This window comes from Fundulus heteroclitus, chromosome 9, assembly GCF_011125445.2.
Source record: "Fundulus heteroclitus isolate FHET01 chromosome 9, MU-UCD_Fhet_4.1, whole genome shotgun sequence".
NCBI lineage: Eukaryota > Metazoa > Chordata > Actinopteri > Cyprinodontiformes > Fundulidae > Fundulus > Fundulus heteroclitus.
This window is the reverse complement of record NC_046369.1, coordinates 4,670,697-4,695,841: the sequence shown is the minus strand read 5'-3', so window position 1 is coordinate 4,695,841 and position 25,145 is coordinate 4,670,697. Positions and strand designations below refer to the sequence as shown.

Sequence of the window (25,145 nt, the reverse complement as noted above, 5' to 3'; positions counted from 1 at the left end):
GCTGCAGTGAGAAGAGCGAGTCGGGGCTTCAAAGTGACAACCCGATGTCACACTAGCCCTCACACGAGGACTCCCCTAAGGCAGCGTGATGAAAATGCAAGTCTTGTCCTGAGCTTTCTCCGTGGAGCACAGCTAAGCACCTGACACTGACTCGATCCTTTCAGGAAATGAAGTGTTTAATCCAAAGCTGCAGAAGAAAAGAGGGAAGAATGAGAGCGGAAAGCTACTTACGCGGACACCTTTAGGTCCGGGGCTACCTTGTGGCCCGGCTAAGCCCTGAAAGAAAAACAAGGTTTTGATCAAGAGATTTTTTATTTTTTTTTTAAAGAATATGCCACCTCAATGTTATACGAGAAACCAATTTTTAACCACACTTTCAATAGCCCTATATTAAAAAAAAACTTACAGATATTGGCAAAAACGCATTTAGAAAGAGAGCGGCATTCAAATAATTTGACTCAAACTCAAATGGCAACGTAACAGAACAGCAGAGCAGATCGCTGGAAAAGGGATTCATGGAAGAAATTTTTTTTGTGTGTGTTTTTCACTGCACCTGCCTGCCAGGGTAACCTGCAGCTCCAGACTCCCCTGGAGGTCCTGGTATGCCCTGCAGCGAGAAAATGAGAGACGACAAGAGAGAGAAAGTGAACGCCTGCAAAGCCCCGACCCAACCCAGCCCCGTCTCTGTGTTTTTGTTTCTTTTATCCAACTTCAAGTAACCTCGTTTGTTAGAACTCTGACTAGCTGGAAGGTGTTTCCAGCCAGGAAAGGTGGGGATAAATTGAGGGTGGGACAGAGAAAGGGCTAATGAAGTTAGGTTCCTGTTTGAGTTTTAACGATGTACACAAATTCATGAGTCTGCATGTTGTTGTTTTTTTTTTTGCTACAATGAATTTCAAATGTAACAAAGGAAGGTTTTCGTCTAAATATAGACAAACATGCCAACATTTTTCAAATTTCAAGGCTCCATATTTAGCTCCAAGGAACAAACAGGGAAAAAAAAGCTGAACCAAGACCTTGAATTCAATGCATTACAGCCAAGTTCAAGACTGATTGAACTTATTTATATTAGTATCAACTGTAATTAACCACACTTTTTGGATAGCTTAGTTCTATTTCACCAGCTACACCTACCACAGGTTATTGTACAATCAAGAAATAACTGAAATTGAACCTTAACTGTATTAACCTTACGCTTACAAATAAAATCTTTCAAAAGTAATGCATTGTGCACTGAAAACGAAACTGCTCTTCCAGTACATCTGGTGCCTCCAACCCTTCAGATTGTATTCATCATTTTTTGCATCTTATTTGCTTTTATTCGAATTCTGGTCACATAAAAAGCAAATTACTTACCTGTTCTCCTGGCGGGCCAGGTGTACCTTGGTAACCCTTAGGACCCTTCAAAATAAAAAAAAGAAAACATTCAGGGTCAGACTTAGAATAAGAATCAGGTTCAATCACCAAGTTGCTTCACACAACAAAGGACTGGACTTCAGTTCCACTTTGATCTCATTTAAAACATTTTAAGTGCAGTATGTGAAAAAGGTAAATGGAAATATCTTTCTTCCAAATATGAAAATATAGATTTTCAACTAAAGAGTATGGTATCGTTTTCAGCACTCTGACTGTTAGGTGTTCATCAGATTGACAGCCTGGGGGGAGAAACTGTCTCTGTGGCGGCTGTTTTTTGGAAAATAGCGCTCTGTAGCGCCGGCCTGAAGGTACAAGTCCAAACAGTCTGTGTGCAGCTGATGTTAGTGTTTAGCACTCTTTAAAGTGAAATAAAAGCAGAACAGCTTACGGACATATCCTACAGCTAACTCAAGACTGATTGAACTTATTTATAAATTAGCATATTTGATGATAATCCTTAACGACTCCCTAACGACTGAAGTGTTTCTAAATATTTACAAGGACATTCTCAGTCAAAAAGTGACCGTGCTGGTTGTCTGTTTGTACTGCATGACCCGTTCTGTGCTCAGATGTCCACAATCTGTTAGGGCGGTAAGAATCTGCCCAGAAACTGAAAGCCTAGGCATTAAATGTCATGACAATCAAAACATAGCATTACATTTATGAAGCAGGAGAAACGTTTCTATAACCGCTTCCTGCTCATAATTAAATTGCACCGCATTGAAATAAGTTTTGAGCTAAATTATTTTTAAAAGTCATATTAAAAAGAGTCACTTTATTCACATTAGCCTTTTACTTTAAACCAGCAGTGTGTAAAAGTAGTATCAGCACCAGCAGTATGGGACTATAATGAAGACTAACTGCTTAATGTCAGATATATCTGACATTAAGTCAGATATATCTGACTTAATGTCTTAAGTCAGATATATCTTTCAAATCAATTAAAAAAGTAGTCAGAGTAGTCAGAATTAAGCTTTTAAATATGGTATTGGATCTTAGCTCTGGCAGAATCGTAATTGTAATTCACTTGGATTGGTATCTGGTACAACTAACTGATTGAGGTAATTTGAATTTTGCCGTTTCCATCAATCCCTTTGAGATACTTCAAAATGCGCATTAAAAAACATTTATAGAAATTCGATTACTGAGTGGCGTGCAGAGAGTGGTCTGTGGTCAAGGGTCTTGCTCAGGGACCCAGAGTGACAGATTGGGTTTTGAACCATTGAACTTTGCTCTCTAACCACTAGGCCACCATACCCACTGCAGGTTTTGTTAAAGGAAAATCAGTACATTATGGTTGGGGTGCGAAGGAAACTGAAGAATTAAAATCCATGATCTTGCTCATATATCTTTAGTCCATTCATATTAATATTTCCTATGTAATTTAAGAACTTTTGTACCTTGTTTTGCACAGCACTCTGAGAAAAGCACATATTAAAAAAAAAAAAAAAATTCACTAAATCATGCTTGCAGTCATTTATTTAGTCAGTCGTTCACAGCCTACCTTTCTTCAGCCTGCGTCCTCACTAAGACTAAGAAAGTAGATCACATCACCCAAGTTCTGAATTTCTTACACTGGCTCCCTGGATCGCAGAGAATAGACTTTAAAATACTTCTGTTAGTCCATAAATCCTGAATGGCTTAGCACCTAAATGCATCACAGACTTGTTATCAGCGCATCAACCCTCCAGACCACTAAGGTCTTCTGGCTCCAGCCTGCTCTGCAGAACCAGAACCAGAACCAAACATAGGACAAGCAGCATTTAGTTCCTATGCTCCACTTATCTGGAATAAACTCTCAGAAAATTGTAAATGTGCTGAAACCCTGAGTTCCTTTAAATCAAGATTAAAAACACATTTGTTTAGAGTTGCCCTTAAATGTTTATGTTGAAGTTGGTGGTCCAACTTGTCCTATTTCTTTATCTGACCTGCTGCTACTATTCGATTGCAATGTGATTTCCTCTGTAGTTTTTTTTCTTATGTTCTGTTCATGTACAGCACTTGGAATTGCCCTGTTGCTGAAAAATGCCATTTAAATAAACTAGTCTTGCCTTGTCTTTAAAACCTACGTTGTAACTTGTGCATTTCACCACCAGCCTTGTGTTTGTCATTTATTCCCTTAGTAAATAAAGTTGTATGTTTTTGGTTGTTGTATTAAGATTTAAATGGTACAAATTAGGTCCAGATTAGTTTATTTGTCACAGTCAGATGCTTTAATAGTTCTGTGATTTATATCTATTTTCCTTATTGTTTTTTTTTTCCAAGACATCCCTGCTAACTGTTTGCATCTCATTACATCCTGAACATCACAGAAACACAAAACCTCCAACTAGCAGCACACTATGCTCTGCTTTAAGTGATATCAATCTTTGTGGGTATTTAAATGAATCCGTCCTTTTTTATAAATTATAAACAGGAATTATCAATGTGTAAATCAAAACATTTAAGCTGTTAGGAACCTTTATTTGGTCGACTGTCGACAAACTGTCGTCCAACACAAGATCCCTGGAAGGTCAGTTCATTTCTGGAGTAATAACAGCTTCCTGAGTCCTCACATGCTTCCGACTTGCTTTCTGACACACGAACCTTCACACTCAGTAAAAAAGACCCGCGTGGGGTTAAAGAGCACCGAGGCAGTCATTTCATCTGAAAATACCAGACACGACACAGTTCATGTGGTGGATAGATTAAGTTCAATGATGGTGAACACCAGTGTGGTCGAGGAAATAGGCAAGCCATGCGGAGACACCATTCACGTAGGTTTTAATACGACAACACTTGAACAGCTGCATGGGAAGGACTGCGAGCGGCGCGGGAACCCACCGCAGTAACACGGGTTACTGTCGCCAGAACCGAGCTGAATTTACATGGTGCAAGCCAAGAACAACTTCAACACTAAACCCATCTAAGCAAGACACTGACCGCACTCACAGATCAGAATGGGAGTCAGTTGTGCGTAATGCGTGTTGACATAAGGAAAAGACCCAAGCACTTGTGACAACATCTGGTCAAAATAAAATACTGTGCCTGACCCAGAACTTTTAAGCTTTGGCAATGTGCAAAGAGAGGCCAAGCAGTTCCTCACACTAAATGCCTGCTCCAAAGCTCGGAATATGAGGGTAGCATAGCAACGCAAACAGAATTACAGCAACCAGGGATACATTGTTATGGGTTATCAAAATCTGGGTAAGGAGCATGAAGCTTTTACATTATTGTTTAGATCAATTTCTACATCTTGAAATCATCAAATCTTGCCATACAGCAACTTTCCAATACGATATATATCTGGACTTTGATTGGCCCATTCTAACACAAGTAAATTTGTTGATCTAAACCGTTCCATCATACATGTGGCTGTCCTGTTGGATAATGAAACTCCACCGTGATTTAAACTCTTCTGCACCCTCAACCAGGTTTTCTTCCTTTGTTAACTTGTATTTAGCTCTTGCCATCTTCCCATCATGTTTTGATGGGGATGGCGTGTTCAGGGTGACGTGCAGTATTGGTTTCTGGGGGAAAAAGGAGTTTTATATAACCAGTCAAAAGCTATAATTTTGATTAAATCTGACCTGGGTACCTTCTTCCACATGTCTCCTACGTGGCTTTTGGCAAATGGGACATCTTGTGTATTTCTTATCAGCTTTCTTCCAGATTCTTTGATGAAGGTTAGATTTAAGGAGACCATCACTAATAGAATATGTCTTGAGTGCTTTGCTGTGGTGCCATAATTTTTACCATTTTTGGATTTACAGTGTCCCTTGAGATGGTCAAAGCTTGTAGTGTTTTTTTTATAATCTTAACCCTGCTTTGCTTGGTCCTAATGATGCTGTCCGTTCGCTAATTATCAGGAGTATCAAAGTAAAGGGGGCTAAGGACACATGTACACCAGACATTTCAGAAAGTTTTTTTGTGAAAAATGTGTAAATCAATGTATCTCAGCCTATCATTTCATAACTAAAGACAATTTGTCAGTCTGTCTCGTCCCAATAAAAAACATTGCAGTTTGTAGTTGTTAGGTTACAAAGTTTAAGGGTAATTCAAACTTTTGGAAGAGGGAAGACCATTTTAAATGTAGCTTCATACAACTAAAGGTCAATTTTAATCAAAGTTTCTCATCAATCTGAAGGCTGGTGTTTTGCCTAGATAGCAGATGATGTGCTGCACACAAAAAGAAAAACCACAAATGTTTAATCCTACCGGTGGTCCTGGAAATCCTTTCAGCCCAGGCGGACCAGGTGGACCTCTGTCACCCTAATGCCACAAACAGATGAGTAGCACAAAGTCGATTAACACATTAACATTATGCAAAAAATTACTGTTTAAACTTAAAGGCAACAGAGCAAACGAATGTTGTAATAACAGATTACTTATGAAAAATTAAGAGTAAAACGTATAATTCATTGTTTAGTAAAATATTAACATGGACAGAAAGAGCTAATTACAGTATTCCCAGTATTCCCCCATGTGCTGTATCCATTTAAAACATTGCTGCTCCTGATTAAAGTAACATACGGATAATTATTTGGCTTTTCTGAAAATAAAAACTAAGACGGCAAAAGACTGCAACCGTGAAGGTTTATTTGGATACTGTAAATGCCGAAAGTAATCAAGAGAAGCAGAAATATTTGCTGGTTTTTAACAGTCAAAGAACAGAAAAGTCCAGCTACAATAGAAAAACCAGCAGGACCATCACATTTAAGCAGCAGCAGCAGCTTGAGCGATCCATCAGTCTCTAACTGTGGTCCAGCGATGCAGCACAGTGGTCAACGGCAACCCCAAGGAGAGTGCAGAGGGTTTCATATTCCAAAACAGCCTGCTTTTATTAAAACTGTTCATCCCCCTAAAGTCCAGAGCTACGGCAATGTGCTGCATGCTTGATACTGTGCCTGCTGTGCCACGGAGACCATGTGCCGAGTAAGCATTTTAAATCATATGGAGGGTTTTACGGTCGAGGGAAATCCCTGAAAAACACCTAAAATGACTCATCAATATAACGTTGAATAAATACAACACAAAAAATTTGTTTAAAACTAACTCAACATTCATGTGCTGTTATTCAGAAAATAATAGAAGGCACAGTAATTTTTTTTTCTTTCAAGTAAAATTAGCATTGAACTTGATGGGGAAAGGATGCATGTAATTAGTTCAAGATATCAAAGAGTTTGGAGGAAAACGAGTCGAGGATGGAGAGACGGAATAAGAGAGGACAGCTGTGGTGACGCCAGACAGAACAGCGTTAGGAGAATGACTCAGAGATGCATGAATGAGGGAAGACGTTCCTACAAGAATTAGGAAACACACAAACAAACTGGAGAAGCTGCAAAGCACCAAACCAAGTAAACTCAAACTAAAACAATGTGTTATAAGCTAACTTTTGTTGCTTTAAAAAAAAAAATAGGATCTGAATGTGTTTTTTCCTTCTATGGGTGTTGCACTGTTTGCTAATGGTAAGCTGGATTTTGGTTATGATGATGGATTAGTTAAGGTGGATATCAATAAACACCAATATTTAACATCTCTAGGTTTCCTGAGATAATAAAATAAGATTTGAAATCATTTGAGAACATTTTCTGTGTTTAATGTAACTTCTAACCTAACTGAAACCCAACGGAAAAGTTAAACAATGTTGCTGCATTAGTATGCATATCCTTAAAGGAGCAATAAGTGAAATTTCACCACTAGGTCTGTAAACAAAAATATGATATGTGACCAGCCACGCCTCTCTCTACCTCCACTCCAGCTGCAAACCCCCAAATATGCGCATATGAGACCACCCATCTCATATGCGCATATTTGCAAAGGATAAATACACAGCATCACCTTTTGTAGGAACATGTCTAGAGAAGAAGTAACTCATAACTTCATAATGCCGTTAATAGTAGAATGTTTCAATCTGTTGGACGCGCTCTCCGCCATTTTGCTCCTACACTGCACTGCTCTGACGGTGGCATTTTATATGCAGGGAGGGGCTAAGCCCTGAGTGGCAGCTGTTCATGTGCACGTACGTGCACGCGTGGCCGGCCCGGCTTTGTAAACAATTGGCTGGAGAAAAACACAGCGAGATGGTGTGTGACGTCGTACCATAGTCCATCCAAAAAGATACTTTTAGTTCTTCGCATCACTATTCTCTTTAGTTATTTCTCTCTAAAATAATGAAATTTCCCATATTCCTACTTTAAACTAATAATTTTTTGGGGAGTCTATGAGCATGGCACATAAAAATGGCCAGTGTTTTCAGTTAGTGTTTATCTTCTTGTGTTGAGGCCATTCTACTGTCGATTTGGTTGAGTGCTTTGGTTCATTTTTGTGCTGACAAGTGAAGTTACTCTTAATATTCATCCTCAGCCGAAACTTGAGGTTTGGTGCCAGCACTGACTGGCACGCAACTCCCTTCATCTTGACTGAGGTCAATCTTCCAGAAAAATAGAACAGCCCCAAAGCATGATGTCTCCACTCCCACAGTTTATCGTGCATATGGTGTTCTCTTGGGGATGCACACTGTTGTTTTAGTACCAAAGAAATATCTTGGACATGGGTCAAAAAAGTTAAACCTAGCTTTTAAAAGACCTTAACACACTTTCCTACGTGCATTTAGAAGACTTTAAATGTGTTTTTTTTCCCCAGACATTTATCTGGGTTTAGATGTTTCTCTTTGTAAGACAGACTTCTCTTTTGCCACCCTATGACATAGCTCAGACTTACGAAGACTAGAGGAGACTATTGTCATACATACATGGTCAAACTTGCCAAATATTTCAGCAGAACTTTTAAAGTTGCTGTAGGTCACCTGGAAGCCTGCTAAACCATTTTACTATCACCTTTAAACCCATTTTTGAGTAACGTTTTAGAGTTTCATGGTCTATTTAATGGACTATAAATTATTGTATACCCTTCTCCCGACTGATAATAAGATTCCTCTGATGCTTTGGAAACTCTCTACAGACCCTTGCTTTTCCTGTGAGATGCATCTAATAGAATCTCAGGCTAAAATACCTGAACTTTAACTGGGGTCAGGCAGAAGCATTTCTATGATTGATGGTAGGTGTGTACTGGCTCCTATTTAACATGAGTTTGAATGTGGTGGTTATTTATGAACATAGTCATATCATTACAACAATGCCTGCAGACTTTTGCAGCCACTGCATATTAGTTTTTTTTTGTTTTCATCTTAAATATTTTAGTTTGCTTTCTATTGGGATGCACAGGTTATGGGTCATATTGAAGCAGGGAAAGTGTGGACAATATTTTCTAAACATCAATATTAAGCGGCAGAAAAGCTTGTTTTCTCATTGTAACTGGAAACATTCAGAACTCCATCCATTACATTTGGCCCCTCTTCAATTTTATTTATATAGCGGCAATTCACAACACGTCATCTCAACACATGTCTTGCATTGTGTCGTTAACTTTGCAGCAATGCCTCGAACCGAGCATGCATGTAGCGACAGTGGAGAGGAAAACTCCCCTTTAGCAGGAAGAAACCTCCAGCAGAACCAGGCTCAGTGTGAACGGCCATATGTCTGGACCGAGTGGGGGTTAGAGGAGAGACAGTACAGAAAAAGTACAAAAGCATACATTGATCCAGGAATCCTCTGCAACGGCAGAGCACCTCCATAGTGGCTGTGTCTAGGAAAGAAATAAAGCTAAACAGATAGGCTCTGAGCCAGTTTCTGGGTCAAAACCTTGGACTTAAACTGTCTTACCTTCTCCAGGATCTCCATGACTGATGAAGTGCAGCTGATTCTAAATAAACTACTAGATTGGTGCCAACATTCACGGGAACCTCAAAGCATATCAATCTTTAGGTCTTGCAAACTTTGTAGACCTGGATTTAATGGTGTGGTATTTGGGAACTGTTCATTTTAGCTGCTTGGTAAGATCAGTTTTTTTTTTAATAAAGCAGCTGCCCTGCTTTACAATAAATTAGTTGGGTTGTTTCCATCCCACAGTGGCCAGGATAAGGCTGCGGTCTTGGCCTGAAGCCAGTGTGGCCTGTCCCGTTGCAAATTCTCCAGATCATTCCACGCAACAATCAGGAGCACCACTCCATGATCAAGCTACCACTGTTCTTTTTTTATTTCACCTATATTTATACAGGTAAATCTCATTTAGACACAAGGTCTCATTTTTAAGAGCAACGTGTTTTTAATAGATATTGCATCCAGGCTACCCCACAACTTACTGAGGACCTCGAGATGCTTTCATCACAATAATATTAATGACCCCCAAGAGGTGGATCTATGCTCTGGCTGGTGTGCAGGAGCAGTCTTACACTTTTGAAAAGGGGGCCTTGAGAAGGATCTTGATAAAGGCCATAAAATAACCGATTTATTTACCTTTTCCCCTGGTGAAGCTTGGCCTGGAGACAGCCCTGGATCTCCTTTTGAACCCTGCAAAAGAAACAAGGTGTAAAAAAAAAAAAAAGTCAGCAAGCTTTGAGCAAGCTGTGGGAAAATTTCAAGGACCACAGATTCACATCATGATTTCCACACAAGCATCACTAAATCACTCAATAAATACTCATTGAACCACATTTTGACTCTAGACAGCGATGTATCCTCCTTGAGCACTAAGCTAGAAAGCACTGCACTGTAATCAACATGGGGTTGAAATGAAATCCAAAAGTAGTTTAAAGAAACATGCACAAACCATGTTTAATACCTTCTCTAGAACACCTGTGCATATTTACCCATCACATTTATGATGGGTAAAATTTCCCCTTTGAAACAAGATTAACCCCAACATTACCACCCGAAATCCAAAATTATGTCCCATTTTATTTATTTATTTTACATTGAAAGTGGAGTCTTTAAACATCTCACACGGTCAGCTAACTCATCTGCTCGTGTTCAGAACACATTGCAGTGAGTGATAGCTTCTCTAACCGGGTCAAAGAGTCTCTAGATCCCATTCCTGCTCGGGTTCCAGGGAATCCGACTGACTCATCAACTGGCCACTACGGTATCAGACAAGCTTTATACTTGTCTATATAAAATGTGGGCGTACAGCTGGCAAGAATAGCCAGTCAGCAGGTGGAAGAGTATTGCACAATAACTGAGTGAAGTCAATCCAAATATGCGTAGCGAATCATAAAATATCAGAAAAGGCAGAACAAGACCATCTAGCCCTGCCCCCCTCTCCCCTCAAAAAAATGGCTAAAAGTTCCTACATTCAAAACACGTCTTATTTGAAAAACTAAAAGCGATAATATATCACTTTTAGCATATAACTTCGAGGATACGGAACACCCACTTATCCTTTATTTCTCCGCCTGCAGCATGACTTGCTTCATATACCACTGATTGCATGGTGCATCCTTTCTGCGGCAGTCATTTAGAAATACTGTTACCACAAACATCTGCTTGGGGCTACCCACATCCTTGCTTTTGTTCTACCAACACACTGTATCTCATCCCACGCTGGAAGAAAGCTCACCAGAGATGTTTCCTTCTTTTTTTTCCCCCTCATTTTGTTTTATCAGCTGTGTGGCTTCGGAGCGGAAACTGACTTTATACACTGTGGCTAAAACAAGGGTAACCATGATCTTGCCTAGAAGGTTTATAATCTGGTCCACCAAGAAGTTTTTTTTTTTTTTTCCCTTTCCTGTCACACTCTGACAACATGTTGCCTCATTATTCAGATTGCTGGCCACATCTGGCTGCGTTTGGGTTAATTCCACTTGCACACGCTCTCTTCTCCTCAGGGAGCAGCGTGTCGAACTCGTCAGTCACCATAATTGAAGCCATTTGCACCGCAATAAAAACTGTGTCTACATTTTTGTTAGACTGAAGGATTTATAGGACAGTTCAATGACCCGCTGCCATCACTACGATGTGGTCTAATAATACAAACCAGTGGTTCTCAACCCTGGTCCTGAGGGCCCACTGGCCTTCACAGTTTAGGATGTATCTCTGTTGCAGCGCACCTAATTCAACTGATTGCAATGCTTTCTCAGCGTGACATCAAGTGCTGTGGAAGCCTGATAATCACCCATTCATTTAGAGAGTGCCGCAGGAGTGAAACATCTAAAACGTGTAGGAAAGCGGGGCCTGAGAACCGCTGCTAAGAACAACACAAGCAACACAAGGTGGAGCTCTTCTGCAGAGGTCCGTAAAAAAAAATAAGCTATGCAGCTAGACAACGGCAGCAAGATGAAATCAAGAAAATAAATATAGAGTTAACACCAATTGCTTATTGTCTGACTTTAAAACAGATTAAATGTTTTCTTTCTAGGTTAAACGTTTTCTACCACAATTCTTTCTGTTTGCTAAAAGCTGGAAATATAGAGAGACAATTATGTCATCGGCGTCTTTCAAATTTAGAAGTTAACGTACGCTCAGATTAACTGTAGCGACAACAACAATATGGGAAAGCCCAGATGATGACGAGCCACGCCTCTAACCATTGGCTAGAGTTTCCGAATGCCTTAAGGTGCCTGAATCTGTTCAGACAATTATATGCTAATATCAACAGTGTCGGATTTACTGCCCGGCACACTGTGCAGCCTTTGTTCCAGAAAATAACCTACTTTACTGCAAAATTTACTAATCATCTCCAGAGCAAAAAGCAAAAGACACAAAATTGCTGGATTTTTGCCAGATTTTTGAAAGCTTCAGGTATATATCCATTGTTTTCCCATGTCTGACCTCATTTTCTGCCCACAACCTCGTTTTATGGATTTCCCTGCCTTAGCAGGCGCCTGTTGGGCATGTACTCCACCTTCAGTTTATCTGGACACGACCTGGACTGTTCTCACGACCTGGATCTCAGCCTGTCCCACAGATTCGTCTGTCCGCCTTTGCCTGCCTAGGACCCATGCCTGTCCTTCTGAACAGATTCCAGCCTCTGCTCATCTCCTGCCTGTCACTTCCTGCTACGAGCAACCTGCTCTCTGCACCGCCAGGCTTAATATTTTAAGCGCAACACAGCGTCTGGCTCTAAAACCGGGTTATGTGCTTGTAGGTTGGTGACACATGGGCTGAAAGCTCACTCCGGGACGGAGAAAGGCACTAATCCTAGGGCAACATAAAAGTCCCACAGCAATTTGCAAATCCACACAGATACAAATACAGGCTTGTCCTGTAATCTGGGGACAGTAAAACTGTAATGTTCTGACTATTTTATTACGTATGTCTATAATGACCACCATGCCATGGTGGCAGCATCGTGTTGTGTGGATATTTTAAAGGAGGAATTGGTGCACTTCACAAAATAGATGGTATCATGAGCAAATAAGTGGATTTCTATCACACTACTGTTCCAAATGATCAATCACTACAAGTATGGTGCCAAATGGTTGACAAAATGGCTTAAAGACTGTAAAGTCAAATGTTTTGGAGACACGCAAAGATTTTTTGCACCTTTTACACCAGTTCTGTCAGGAGGAATCACTTGAGAAAAGCTTGTAAATTGTAAATTTTATTTTCTGACATGAATCATGCGAGAAAAGTGACCAACTACTGAAGATATGTTTTTCAAACTTCTGACTCTACAAAGTAGTAAAACATCTAATAGAAACCCTCTCTAATTATTCTGACATTTAGCAGATATGACATTGGTAATCCAAACTGACCCAAAACAGGAAACTTTAATCTGATTTAATGTCAGACAGTGAGAACAAAAAGTCTTTTGTAATAAGTTTGTCAGATGCTGCCTCAGTCTTGCTCTGACACGTGTGCTCTAAAATCATTTCCTGGGCTGTCAGCTCCTGAAATAAAAAAAAAAAAACTAACGTATTTCCTTCATCTTTCTTCTAGTTGTTGACAGGATCTACAATAAAGAAAATTTGCTCAGGCATTTTTTTAAATGCGTTTACAATGGGTGGGATTTGAGACGTATTGGTGTTTGCACATGTTAAATAAAGAAGCAATTGAATTAAAATGGAAACCATTTGCATGGACATAAAAAAATTCCATTTTCTAGGACCAATGAGTGACCGGTTTCTCTCTCGTTCTCATGATTAGCAGTTCTCACCTTGGGACCAGGTGGTCCGGGTTGTCCAGGTTTTCCAGGTGGACCGGTTGGACCCTAGACCAAAATACAAACAAAGAAACAGGTCAATTCTGTTCACTTCTGAAGATATTACATGGTGGTAATCATCATAGGTGGGGTAACATGTTCCAAAAGTGCTAATCCTGCAAGATCCCACCCCCAAAACAAATTTTTAAAAAGTGAGTGGGGATTGGGGGGGGGGGGGGGGGCAGAATGAGCATCAAGAGTGAGCAGAGTGACGGTGGAAGTTAGACCACAGTTTGGTCTTTTGAGGTAGGAAGGTGAAGTAGGGAAGTAGGAAAGGGCTCATGCCAGCATCGGTGCTGCCTCAAGACAGTTAACTGCAGAACAATTAGTGCTTTCACATAAAGTTGTCAATAACACATAAAAAGTCACTAGATTTGTTGCTAGTTGCCCTCTAGTGAAAAGAAGTCACTAGAGGGGTCTGAAAAGTGCAACAGTGCTCACTATGGAGGCACTAGACGGAGCTGTGTTTTTTTTTTTTTTAAGACAGAGCTGCTTTTAGACCCACAGCAGCAGAGCTACTGACATCAGTTTCTCCAAATGACGTCACAATAACGTTTGAACCAATAGCAATACGGATTTGAAATTTAATGAAAGTCAACCGTTCCACCTTAGGAGGGCGCCACACTGGTGGTTTAAGACACATAAGTAGGATTTCAACAAGTATGCAGTAATTTGTATATGTAGACAGCACTATAAGACAATTATGTTAACAATTTATTGGTAAACAAAAAAGTTGATTTGGGGGTGAGTTACCCTTTAAAGGTGCGTAGCCACATTATTTGGCTTTTTTTATTTATACGTCAGTAGCTCACTCTGGCTGCATACAAATTATTTTATGAAAGATTATCCATTCCTGCTGGCATATTAGTTGTTATTTTGGTGTTTTATGCTTTGGTTTTGCTCAGTTTGTAAGTAAATAAAGCCTTTTGTGTTTATTTACGATTTTACCGGAAGTACGTAAGGGTTAAAACAAGGAAGTTGGCTAACGGTTATGAGCGTCTCCCACCGAAACAATGAAGAATGGTCCAAGATCCAGTGGAAAGAAAGCACAAAAAAATATATGATTTCAAGAGGGAAAAGATTGTAATGTCGCTGGGAATACAGTATGATGTTGGTGGTCATGACTAAGAGGCATTGCAGGGGGTCAGGCTCAGTCTGTCATTATTTACTTGATTTATAAATTAAACCAGTATTATGATAGTTTTGCAATACTGCCGGTAGTTGGCGCTACATCTGTTTATATTTGTTCATCGCATCCGAGAGCAAATTGTCTTTCAAAAAGGACCATTGAAACACTATTGAGATGGAGGCTTGGATTATATAACCTTATTTTATTATGATCAAACGATTTTTGGTCTTTTAATACATGGCTATATACCTTTAGGCTTTTTTTAATGGATCAATACGGAACACAATTAGGCATGGTCTGCATTCCATTGTCAAACTATACCAAAGATTTGAAAAGTTAAGGTTTTAAAATCTCCAATATGTTTTGTGATGCCATTCCTTCATCTTAAAGGCTTTATGGAGCCCAGAGTAGAACGGAGCTGCAGAGAAAGAAGACGATAGAAGGGTGCCACACTTTTCACTTGCTTATAAAAAAAATACAAATTTGGCTGTTTATTTATTTTTTAGAATTATAACAACTGTTATTTTTCAACAAGAGTAGAAATAATTCCTATAAGAAGCAAGAACATGTTAGACACTCTTCTTTTATTCTCTTGTGTTAAGACTGCGATAGAATTAAATGTTTGTCATTTTATTCAAGGATATTTAATTGTGTTACCCTGATTACTGACCTAACTGGTTAAAATACCCTCAAAGCAGCTCTTTTTCAGACAAGTGAATGCAACACAGGTAAGCATGAAGAAGTCCGGCGCAGACGATCTTACTGAGTGACGAAGACTCAGTGTGAGACTTTTCAATATGGCTGAGGTGTTTAAAAGTAAAGACAGTAGGTGTGCTTCCAAAATAATAGTCATGTAAGAGGGCATCTAAAAGGAAACTGCATTTTTTTATTGAATCTTGGGACTTGCCAGTGTTTCATTCAGGCTGTGAGAAAACAAGATGTAACACACATAACAGGAAGGTTGTACAGAGATTTATCATTTTCTGCTTTCAACCTGTTTGTGTTTATTTTATTCATTTCTTAATTCTTACTTCTTAATAATAGTTAAACCCTGTTTTAACACCAGTTTTTCCATACGGTATTTTAAGGTCAACTCTGCTGCCAAAACTATTTAATGCTATTTTTATATCTTGCCAAGATCACAGTTTTAAACAGAAACAGAAACTGACCTCAAAGTAAACGAATAAAATGTATTCTGTAGACCACTCCAGTAACATTTGGACAGTAACACACACTTTCCAACGTTTAATAACCCACTGAAATAAACTATAATCTGCTTATAATCATAAAATTGGATAATTTTTATAATCAGATATCACAGCACACTTCCAAGAAAATTATCTCAAGCCACACTTGTGTTCCACTTTATCACTTAGCCTTTGGGGTTTAGAGTATGCTTTGTAGGAGCCAAGTAATTTATTTACATAATTATTTTTTCTTTGCCTTTTAGCAGGAAACGGTTTTTCTTTCTTTTCTTTTTTTTGCTGTATGCTGGCTCTTTCTGGCTCCCTGTCTACCAGCCTCTCTGCCTTCTACTTTATAAACACAGCGGGACATCAGACGTACAGACATAAAACTAACAAGTTGTCGTCTGAAATCATGCCTGCATGCAGACTGGCAGATCACTGCATCCATATTTATACTTTTAATTTTGCAACACTAATGAAGTCATCCACAAATATTACAGTGAAGACATTTTTTTATAACAATATGACGGAATCGTGCCACTGGTGCGGGTTTTTACTATCGTAAAGTTTGCAAAAGAATAATGTTGTTCTTCACTGGTGGAATGTAGAGATTTACAGTACATTCCTTGAGGTAAATTATCCGTGAAGATGCTACTGTTTTGGGGCAGAGCAACAACCAAAGGTGATCTTGTTAATAGATCTTATTTATTGTCCCCTGCAACCTCTTCATTCAGCAAAAACGTCCCGTGTTTAAATCCAAGAAACCCCCAGGGGCTCACGGCATTATTTCAGCATAGCATCATGACAGCCTTGGCAGTCGCTTAAGGAGTAGTATAAAGATCAGAGTGAAGATGTATGTAGCCTGAATGCAGCAACTGGTTGCAGCCGGTACACTATGGTCGTTTTGATGTTAACGCTCAGAGCAAGCCAACTACTTTCATGCTCCCTGAATTATGTGAATTACCTCATGCTAATGCGAGCTTCCAAAAGCTTGTTTCCTAAGTTCAGTCGTGTCAACATTTCGTCAGCAACTCTTCTTTTTGTTTTTTTAAACTTCTGTTATTTCGAGCAGGCCAGTTTTAAAAGTAATAACATGCCAAAGCCTTAAAATGCAATGTTACATGCTTTTAGATGGCAGGGTTTGGGACTTATAGATTGTTACTTGCATCCATGTGTTTAAGTTTTTTTTTTCCCTGTAAAAGAAGCCGCTAGAAGTAACAGCCCCTCCTTTACAAGAGCGAAAAAAAAAAAACCCATCTGCTCCGACTGCTGTGATTCGTCAGCTCCAAATCAGCTCCGCAGTCGGCTGCAATTCAAAATACCAGAAAGTCTGCACCGAATCAGCGCGCGACCCTGAAGTCAGCAAGATTTGCTAAGCAAACCAGAAATGGCAACAATGCTGTTTACAGTGAAACATGTACATTGCGACATTTTCAATCAAACATAGCATGTCTTTTGTATAAACTGCATACAGCCACAGACTGAAATGCATAACTTACCTTTAAAATATGGCAATTACATAATAGTCAAAAGCGTCTACATAGCTGTATGTCAGCAAGCTTCTTCCTCTGTGATGAATTATATCTACCTTACGCATCGCTGGCAGTTTGCCATCATTTAAGTGTGAATGACTTACCCTTAGACCTCTCTTTCCAGGGGGACCAGGTAAACCAGGCGGACCGGGAGGACCCTAAACCAGGGAGACACAGGGATTGGGAAAGATTGAGATGTTGGAAAGAAACATCAATAGAGAAAGGGAGTGAACGGAAAAAAAAAAGAAAGACGAGACAGAGTGTGTTAATGGCAAGCAATAACATGTAGCCCGTCAGCTCAGGACTCCTCTATGATGAGCATGTTCCACTCTTATGTAATAACTCTATAGGTTAAAGCAAGACATGAGTTATTTTTTAAACTATAGGCTATCTTGTTGTCATGAAGCACACCGTGTCCTGTTTTTTATATATATTTATAAAACACTGAAAAATAAAATAATCAGATTTATTACATTTGGAAGAAAGGTACGACTGTAACTCATTCTAAGTATGATATTTGTAAATTATTTATAAATCAGTCTGTTAATAAAAGTCACTGATTCAATCGTTCAAGCGGTCAATAAAAAAGATCCGTTTATAAAATGTGACCTTCTACGTGTTACTTCTAATTTGTAGATCGGTAAATACATGAATGTAAAAGACTGTAAAGGTGTAAAAAATAAAATAAAATCATAAAGACAAGCAAAGCAGGAAAAAACATACCGCTCCTCTTGACGGTGCCTTAATAACGTACTTGTACCCCTTGAAATGTTTCACTTTTTGTTACCACCACACACATCGTTGTATTTATTTAGATTGTTTTGGACAGATTAGCACAAAGTTGGTCATAGTTATGAAGTAGAACAAAAAGGTTGCATGGTTTTATTTTGCTACTTAGCCCCCTTTACTCAGATACTCCTAAATAAAATCCAGTCCACCAAAATGCCTTAAGAAGTCTGTAAATAGAGTCTTGCAATGCAAAGTTTAAGTACCAATAAAGTTGTTCTGTGAGGGCTCAGGTGGGCAAATCTTTTGACAGACGGAAGATACCTCAGAAAAAAAATGTAAGTATTCAATGTGGAGTCTAGAAAACTGGTTATTTTAAAACGTGTTAATAGTTTGCAGACATGTGGAAGAAGTGAACCAGAAAAACTCAATGTGATTGAAAACTAACACTGCACATCTGATGGACCACACCATCGCTTGGACAGCTGGAAGCCAGAACACAATCCTACTGAGAAATCATTTAAGACTGATGCTCACAGTTGCCTTCCTGCCAACCTGATAGAGCTTGAGCTACTTTGCCTCGAGGTGTGGGATAAACATTAGGTCTTCAGATGTGCAAATCTGGTAGTGACAACTTGGAAAGGTAACATCAGCTGAAGGCGACTCTGGGTTGCTGAAGACCTTTGCATGTCAAACTTCTCAGATATTCATATGGAAAAACAGTGAAAAAAGAATGCATCCTTTTCATTCTATCTCACAACAATGTAGCGATGTGCGACGGTTTCTCCCATAAAATCCCTTACAATGATGTTTGTGGTTGACAAAAAGGGTGATATTTATACTCATGTCAATAATATTTCTAGCAATTAAAATTATTTTTCTCCTAGCCTGGCCCTGATATCGATTTTTTAGACTAATAATAAAATCCACAGTGATATTTGATATATGGGGACCTATGGTGTCATCTAAAGTTTGCAGACGACTGTCATTGGGTTGATCCAAGATGGTGACAACTAGTCCACTGGTGCGCCCGGAACCACCTGGAGCTAAACCCGCCAAAGACTACAGAGATTACGGTAGACGTCACGAGACACGCTATCACACACACGCTGTCCTCAACAACACTAGGACCACTGTGGATCATTTCCGGTTCTCTCTTAGGACCTGAGAAGATACCCGCACATTGACACCAGCCGCCAGAAGGCCCAGCAGACCCTGCGGCAACTTAAGAAGTTCAGCCTTCCTCAGGAGCAGGTGATCATCTCCCACGTGCCAACATTCAGTCTGTCTTGTGCTCATCCATCTCTGTGTGGTTCAGTTCATCAACAAAACCTGACGGGTCCAAGCTGCAACAAGCAATTAGAGCTGCAGAGAGGATCATCAGGACTGACCATCCATCTATTCATGACCTGTCCTGCTTGCAGAAACTTGTCTGCCTGCTTAATAATATAATTAATTAATTAATTAATTAATTATTATGGTGCACTGACAGTATATTGTAGGGAGAAAGAAGAAAGAGAGACCCCCCCCCCCAAAACAAATGCCCAAACAAAGGAACATTGTCCTAATAATAGTCTATACACAATGTTTTTGATTTTAAGTAGATAGTGTGACCTTCTATGTTCAAAGTTGTGCAGTAACAAGGGAATCCAACAGGTTACACTTGTGCACTCACATTATTTCTTAGAGCTGTGAATGATCACCGGGGTCACATCAGTAAAGAAGCAGCTGTTTGTTCCTCAAACTCCCACACACAGAGAAATGGAAACAGTGAGCACTGCACCACGCCTACGCCACAGCAGTGCAGGCAAGGGAAACAAACGCTCTCACATAGTCAAATGATAATTGCTTGATTTTATTTCATTCTGAATTTGTGAAAAATTCCAGATTGGTGCTTTTTCATATATAATCGTGCGGGAAATTACAAACCTACAAGCTCGATCTCTTGACAAAGTCTTTTAAAATATGTTGTATCTTTCATGATGAAGTAGTTGCTAGCTTTTTAATATGAATGAATAAAAAAACCATTCGGTTTATAAAGTACACATTTACCTTGCAATGTCATAATTTTAATTTTTTTATGGCTATACTGGCAGGAGAGAAACCAGCAGTAATGTAATTTTGTCATTGTCATTTTTCGCCGTACAGCGAGAGATGACTGACTGACAGACTTTTATCAATGATACTGTCATGTTCAGCTCATCTCTGCTGGGAACAATAGGTCATCTAAGATCCGGAGTTTTTATAGGAATCCAAAAGGTTTCCTTGTGACAAAGTCGGAAATATTTTCCTTCTATCTTGTGGAGGTTGGATTGTAAAAATAGCCTGAGTTCAGTCAATCCACTGCTGAGTCGACATGTTTCACACAAACAACCAAAGAATGTTTGTAGTTCTAATGTAAATTAGTTTAGGCAATAAATTGAGTAAGACGCGTCAATAATTCTGTAAAGGTTTTAGCAAGGATTCTCTGTTTTTAGTAGTTCTTAAACAGGCAGTCATAATGGTATGCCCAAAGAAAAGTAAGATAAACATTTCTAGTGCAGTTTAAGTCAAATCAGTAGCTATGCTTACATGCCCAAAATTTCACGATCAGATTAAAACGTATTTGGATTAAAGAATCTGATTGTACCGTTTATATGGGCAGACAATCCATTAATCCGATCATGATATGCGTTTATATGCACCTGGCTTTATTCGTATATATAACCACACTGACATGCACAGTTATCAAAACCATGCATGCGTTTATATGCATGATGATTATATTATCAATCTGCATAAACTTCCCCTCTGATTCAGATTACAATGTAATTCCGATTGAGCTTAATCTGATCATCATATTCCGATTGGCTTGTCTACATGACACATTTTTATTTCAATCGTCTTTTTAATCCGATTACTTTTGTCCGCGTAAACATACTTATTGAGACCATTCATTATATAATCTTAAGAAGCTGCTATTTTCTGGCTGTAAGACCACACCAAAAACAACCCAAAAAACTAAATCGAATATTAAATTTAAGCTTTCCAAAAAAAGTTCATAAATGTCTCCAACAAAAAACTGATTATGATATTTATTATACACTGATAGACAATTTAAAAGGAACACTTTGAAACCACATCTGATTTTACTGATTTTAATTGGAAAAATTCCATACTGAGATGAAACGGGCAAAGTGTCTGGAACAAAAGCATGCCAGACCATTTGATGAAAATTAAAATTATAAACCTATAAAACAATTAATCCAAGGTCACAGAGAAAGTAAAACTGAAGCACTGATGCGGCAGGCTAGTCCAGTTTGATTAACGGACACTGCAGCAACTCAAAATGGCACTTTGATATAGATACTGATACCTGGTGATGGGTTAGGGACCTCCTGCAGCCCTGTCCAGCTCTCCTAGATTAGAGTAACTTCATTTCTCCTCGGATCTCCTCCATGCTCTTGAGACTAGGGGTGTACAATTTTGCCAAAAATCCAAATATATTTCAAATTTTTTTTAAATTTTATAATTATTTTTTTCATTTTATTTGAAAGGGACAGAGCATGTTAATGAACATACATGATGATAGCAACATGAATGTAAACACACTAGACTCTAGCCAAAGCTTAATTTCCATCTGTAGTCCCAGGGGTAAGGAAACAAGAAAACAATATTACACAGTAGACGTCTAAAAATATATATACATTCTTTCTATCTAAAACACATCAATAATTGCGATTTAATTTTGACGTTTCTCTGCATTAACCACAAGCCACATAAATGACCTGTAGATAAAGATGTTTGTAAACAAGGACTATTTAAAAACAAGAAATTTAACTGTTTTTATTAATCACAATATCATTATTCAAGATAATAGCTTGTTGAGATGGACATCAGTCCTTGTTGAACATTGTTAAATAATTGACCCAATATAGTGCAAATTGGTCAGGGTATTAAACACTTTGACCAGTACTTAATGCTATGGTGAGATTCCTGAAAGTTTATGGTAAAAAAAAGTATGATTATATAAACTCTAAAACAATAAAATTAGATTATCTCACTGCTGCAACTCTCTTCCCTTCAATGTTAATGCAAACCCACTTTATGCATATTACCGACACCTAAAGGATGGGTCTTAAGCATTAATTGTTACAAAGCCAAAAATTGCAGACCTCTGCGATTTGGAAACTGGGTTTTTTAAAACTATGATTATATTGCAAATGCGAAATAATTGTCCAGACCTACTGGAGACTTTGCTAGGAGACACAGCAAACCTTCTGTCATTGGTACATATTGATGTGTCATCCTGGTGGAATTGGGTCACCTGTGTAACTTCGGTAGAGTCCAGGTATAGCTTCCTACTACCAGTAGTGACACTGACCCTGGTCAAATTGCAAACTATTTAAACGCATTTAAAAAAAATAATAACGAGGATGGAAAATAAATATGTTGTGGCCTCCACCTTCACAACCATTCCTGTTTTTGGGTTATATCATTACTGCCCCTTTAGTGAACCTGTTGTTAGTTTCATAAGCATTTGAACGGCTGACTGATTAACACCCCCCTCTGCTACTGAACTGACCAGATCAATATTCCAGAAGTTTGACTGACTAGATATTATATTCTGATCAAAAAGGCTTCCTTTAACTTTTTTTAAGAAGTGCATTTCTTCCTATATGCAAGTCACCTTAACAGAGGGAGCTGCTATATTCTGTGAAGAGGAGAAAAAAATGAGATTCGCGAATTCTAAAATAAAAATGTTGATGTACAGGAGACAAGAGCTTGTCAGGATAACAAATATTTTAGGCAAAATATACCACAAGTCACATACACACATGCACGTATATATATATATATATACACCGCAAGTATTTATTGTTGTATGGTTCTAGTGGAAATAGTGAGTATTTAAACTTCTTGGTAAGGTTCTGAGCAGTCTCTTTATTTTTCACTTATTATTGCAGAATAAACAATGTATTAAATGAGAAATTTCCAAGCATGTCACCTGTAGTCTTTGCCAACGTTATTTTGAATAAACAAAACTGATTTCTAAAACCATAAACGTTAGATGGGAACCCAGAGGTAGTATGCATACTAACGGCTGTTCTTGCAGGAGTGTGTTCCTTCAGAAGTGTGAAATGCTTCCACATCAGCATGCTTTCAAGTTGACCACCCAGAGGCAACCATTGACCTGCAGCTGACCCCACATTCAAAACATGCCTGCAGCTAAACTGTCAGAGTAGCTAAGACATACAGGATAATATTAAAAGACAAACATACAAGCTCTAGGGTCAAAATAACTTCATTCTTTAAAAAAAAGAAAATCGATCAACCAACAAAAAATAACATGTAACTTAAACTGTGATGAAGTGCAGGCTGATATATCTCACTACAGGAGAATACATTGCAACATTTTTTTTCTACGTACGCTGTGGCCAAACTACATTGAACATTGCTACCATAAGTTACAGCAACAGTACCACCACACATGTTTTTCTGATAATCATCACTGCTACTTACAAATTATATATTTGTCACTTTGCATTGGCTTTCATTACACACGTGGTGACCAGAATGCAGTGGTTGGCACAGCTAACCAAAAAGCTTCTTAAACTAAAAAAAAAAAATATTAGCGTACCTATAAAACCGATGAGAAGTAAGGAAATTCGAGGAAGCTAATGTTAGCCGCTAACCGCTAACCAACGGCTGTCACTTGATCTGTGTCTCACATCTTCAGAGAAAAGATCCTGCACGCACACCTGACGTATGTGTGCCTCTTGAATTTTGTTATTGTACTTATCGAAACCAAATAAAGAGTATGCTAACCAGTTGGAAAACAGCTCCTAAACTTAGTGTGAATGAAAATGCGATGAACGAAAAGTTAGCATGGTAATTATCTGGCGTCTGGTTAGCGTGACTGTGCCTACCACTGCTGGGATGCTACAGCTCACCGAGAGTTGTGAGGATAAAAAGATGATGGGAAGACCCAAAGAAGGTTTAGAAATAAGAGGAAACTTTAGTCTAATCAAAATCAAAATTATTGCAAAACTATTGCAATATGTACCCATCTCTGATGCCTAGTTCCAGCAAATAATGAACCATTGCATATGGCTCTGTTAGTCTCAAGCTAGTTGGCTGTTAGATCTGTACCTGCTAAAACAAACCTGACACAATAACTAGATCATTAGCAGGAGGATACTGAAGTTAGTTGCCTGAAGTTGTCTAAGTCTAAGATAAGACTTAATGCCAAAATTCTGGTTGAAGACCCATTTTCAGTTCCTAATGCCAAGCAAAAACCTGCTAAAGACAGCAGGATATACAAAGAGACCAGGGGTCAGATTTCTCAACCCCCCGTCCTCCATGTTCGACGTACTCAAGCTGTTAGATGTGAATCTGCTTAAACACACCTGACACCTGGTCATTGGGCGGGGTACACCCAGGACATGTCCCAGTCCATCAAAGGGCAACACAGGGACACACAGGACATAGAACTATGCACACACACACACACTCATACCTCAGGCAAATTAGAGAGACAGGGACTAGACTAATGTGCGTCAAAAATGGATCTTCAACACCCAAACAAAAGGGGCAATCCATTATCGGAGAATACTAGGCAGTTGTTTGCAAATACCAAATCCTTTTTGCCTGGGCCATCAGTTCATCCTACAACTATGTAACAAGCCATTGTATATTCACAGAGTTTAACCAATAGTAATTACACAAAAAGTTTGGGGCACAACGTCACTGACTCCCAAGGTTCATGGAGAGGGTTAAATATCTGGTGAAGTGACGACTCCAGCTACGCTTGAAGTACTAGAAAAAAACTTTAATTTCTGACCAACGTGTGTCAGCTTGTGGCCTTCATCAGGGTTGGTGTGTTGTAAGGATTTTGATGAAGGCCACAAGCCAAACTTCGTTAGTCAGCAAATAAAGTTGTTTCTTAGTATTTAAAGAGTCTTTTCTTTTCCAATGGTCACAAATATGCGTATGGTTACGTTTGAGAATCACATGACATTATGCTCCTGTGTCATAATTGGAAATATCACATATGAAAATAGACTACTGTTTTGATGTACTCACTTCATAACTACCACTCTATGCTAAATGATGTTTATTTAAAAAAAAAAAACATTACAATAAGAATTTGATAGC

At 38.8% G+C, this 25,145-nt stretch overlaps 1 protein-coding gene across 1 annotated transcript in view; it reads right to left on the bottom strand.

Moving 5' to 3' along the window:
- Positions 1-25,145, bottom strand: part of LOC118564230 (collagen alpha-1(XXIV) chain) — a 75,957-nt gene that overhangs the window by 30,740 nt on the left and 20,072 nt on the right. The window contains exons 4-10 of the mRNA XM_036141646.1: positions 17,387-17,440; positions 13,390-13,443; positions 9,753-9,806; positions 5,614-5,667; positions 1,357-1,401; positions 554-607; positions 232-276 (exon numbers count right to left, since the gene is read on the bottom strand). Of these exons, the coding sequence (XP_035997539.1) occupies positions 232-276; positions 554-607; positions 1,357-1,401; positions 5,614-5,667; positions 9,753-9,806; positions 13,390-13,443; positions 17,387-17,440 (360 nt within the window). The remainder of the gene's footprint in view (positions 1-231; positions 277-553; positions 608-1,356; positions 1,402-5,613; positions 5,668-9,752; positions 9,807-13,389; positions 13,444-17,386; positions 17,441-25,145) is intronic.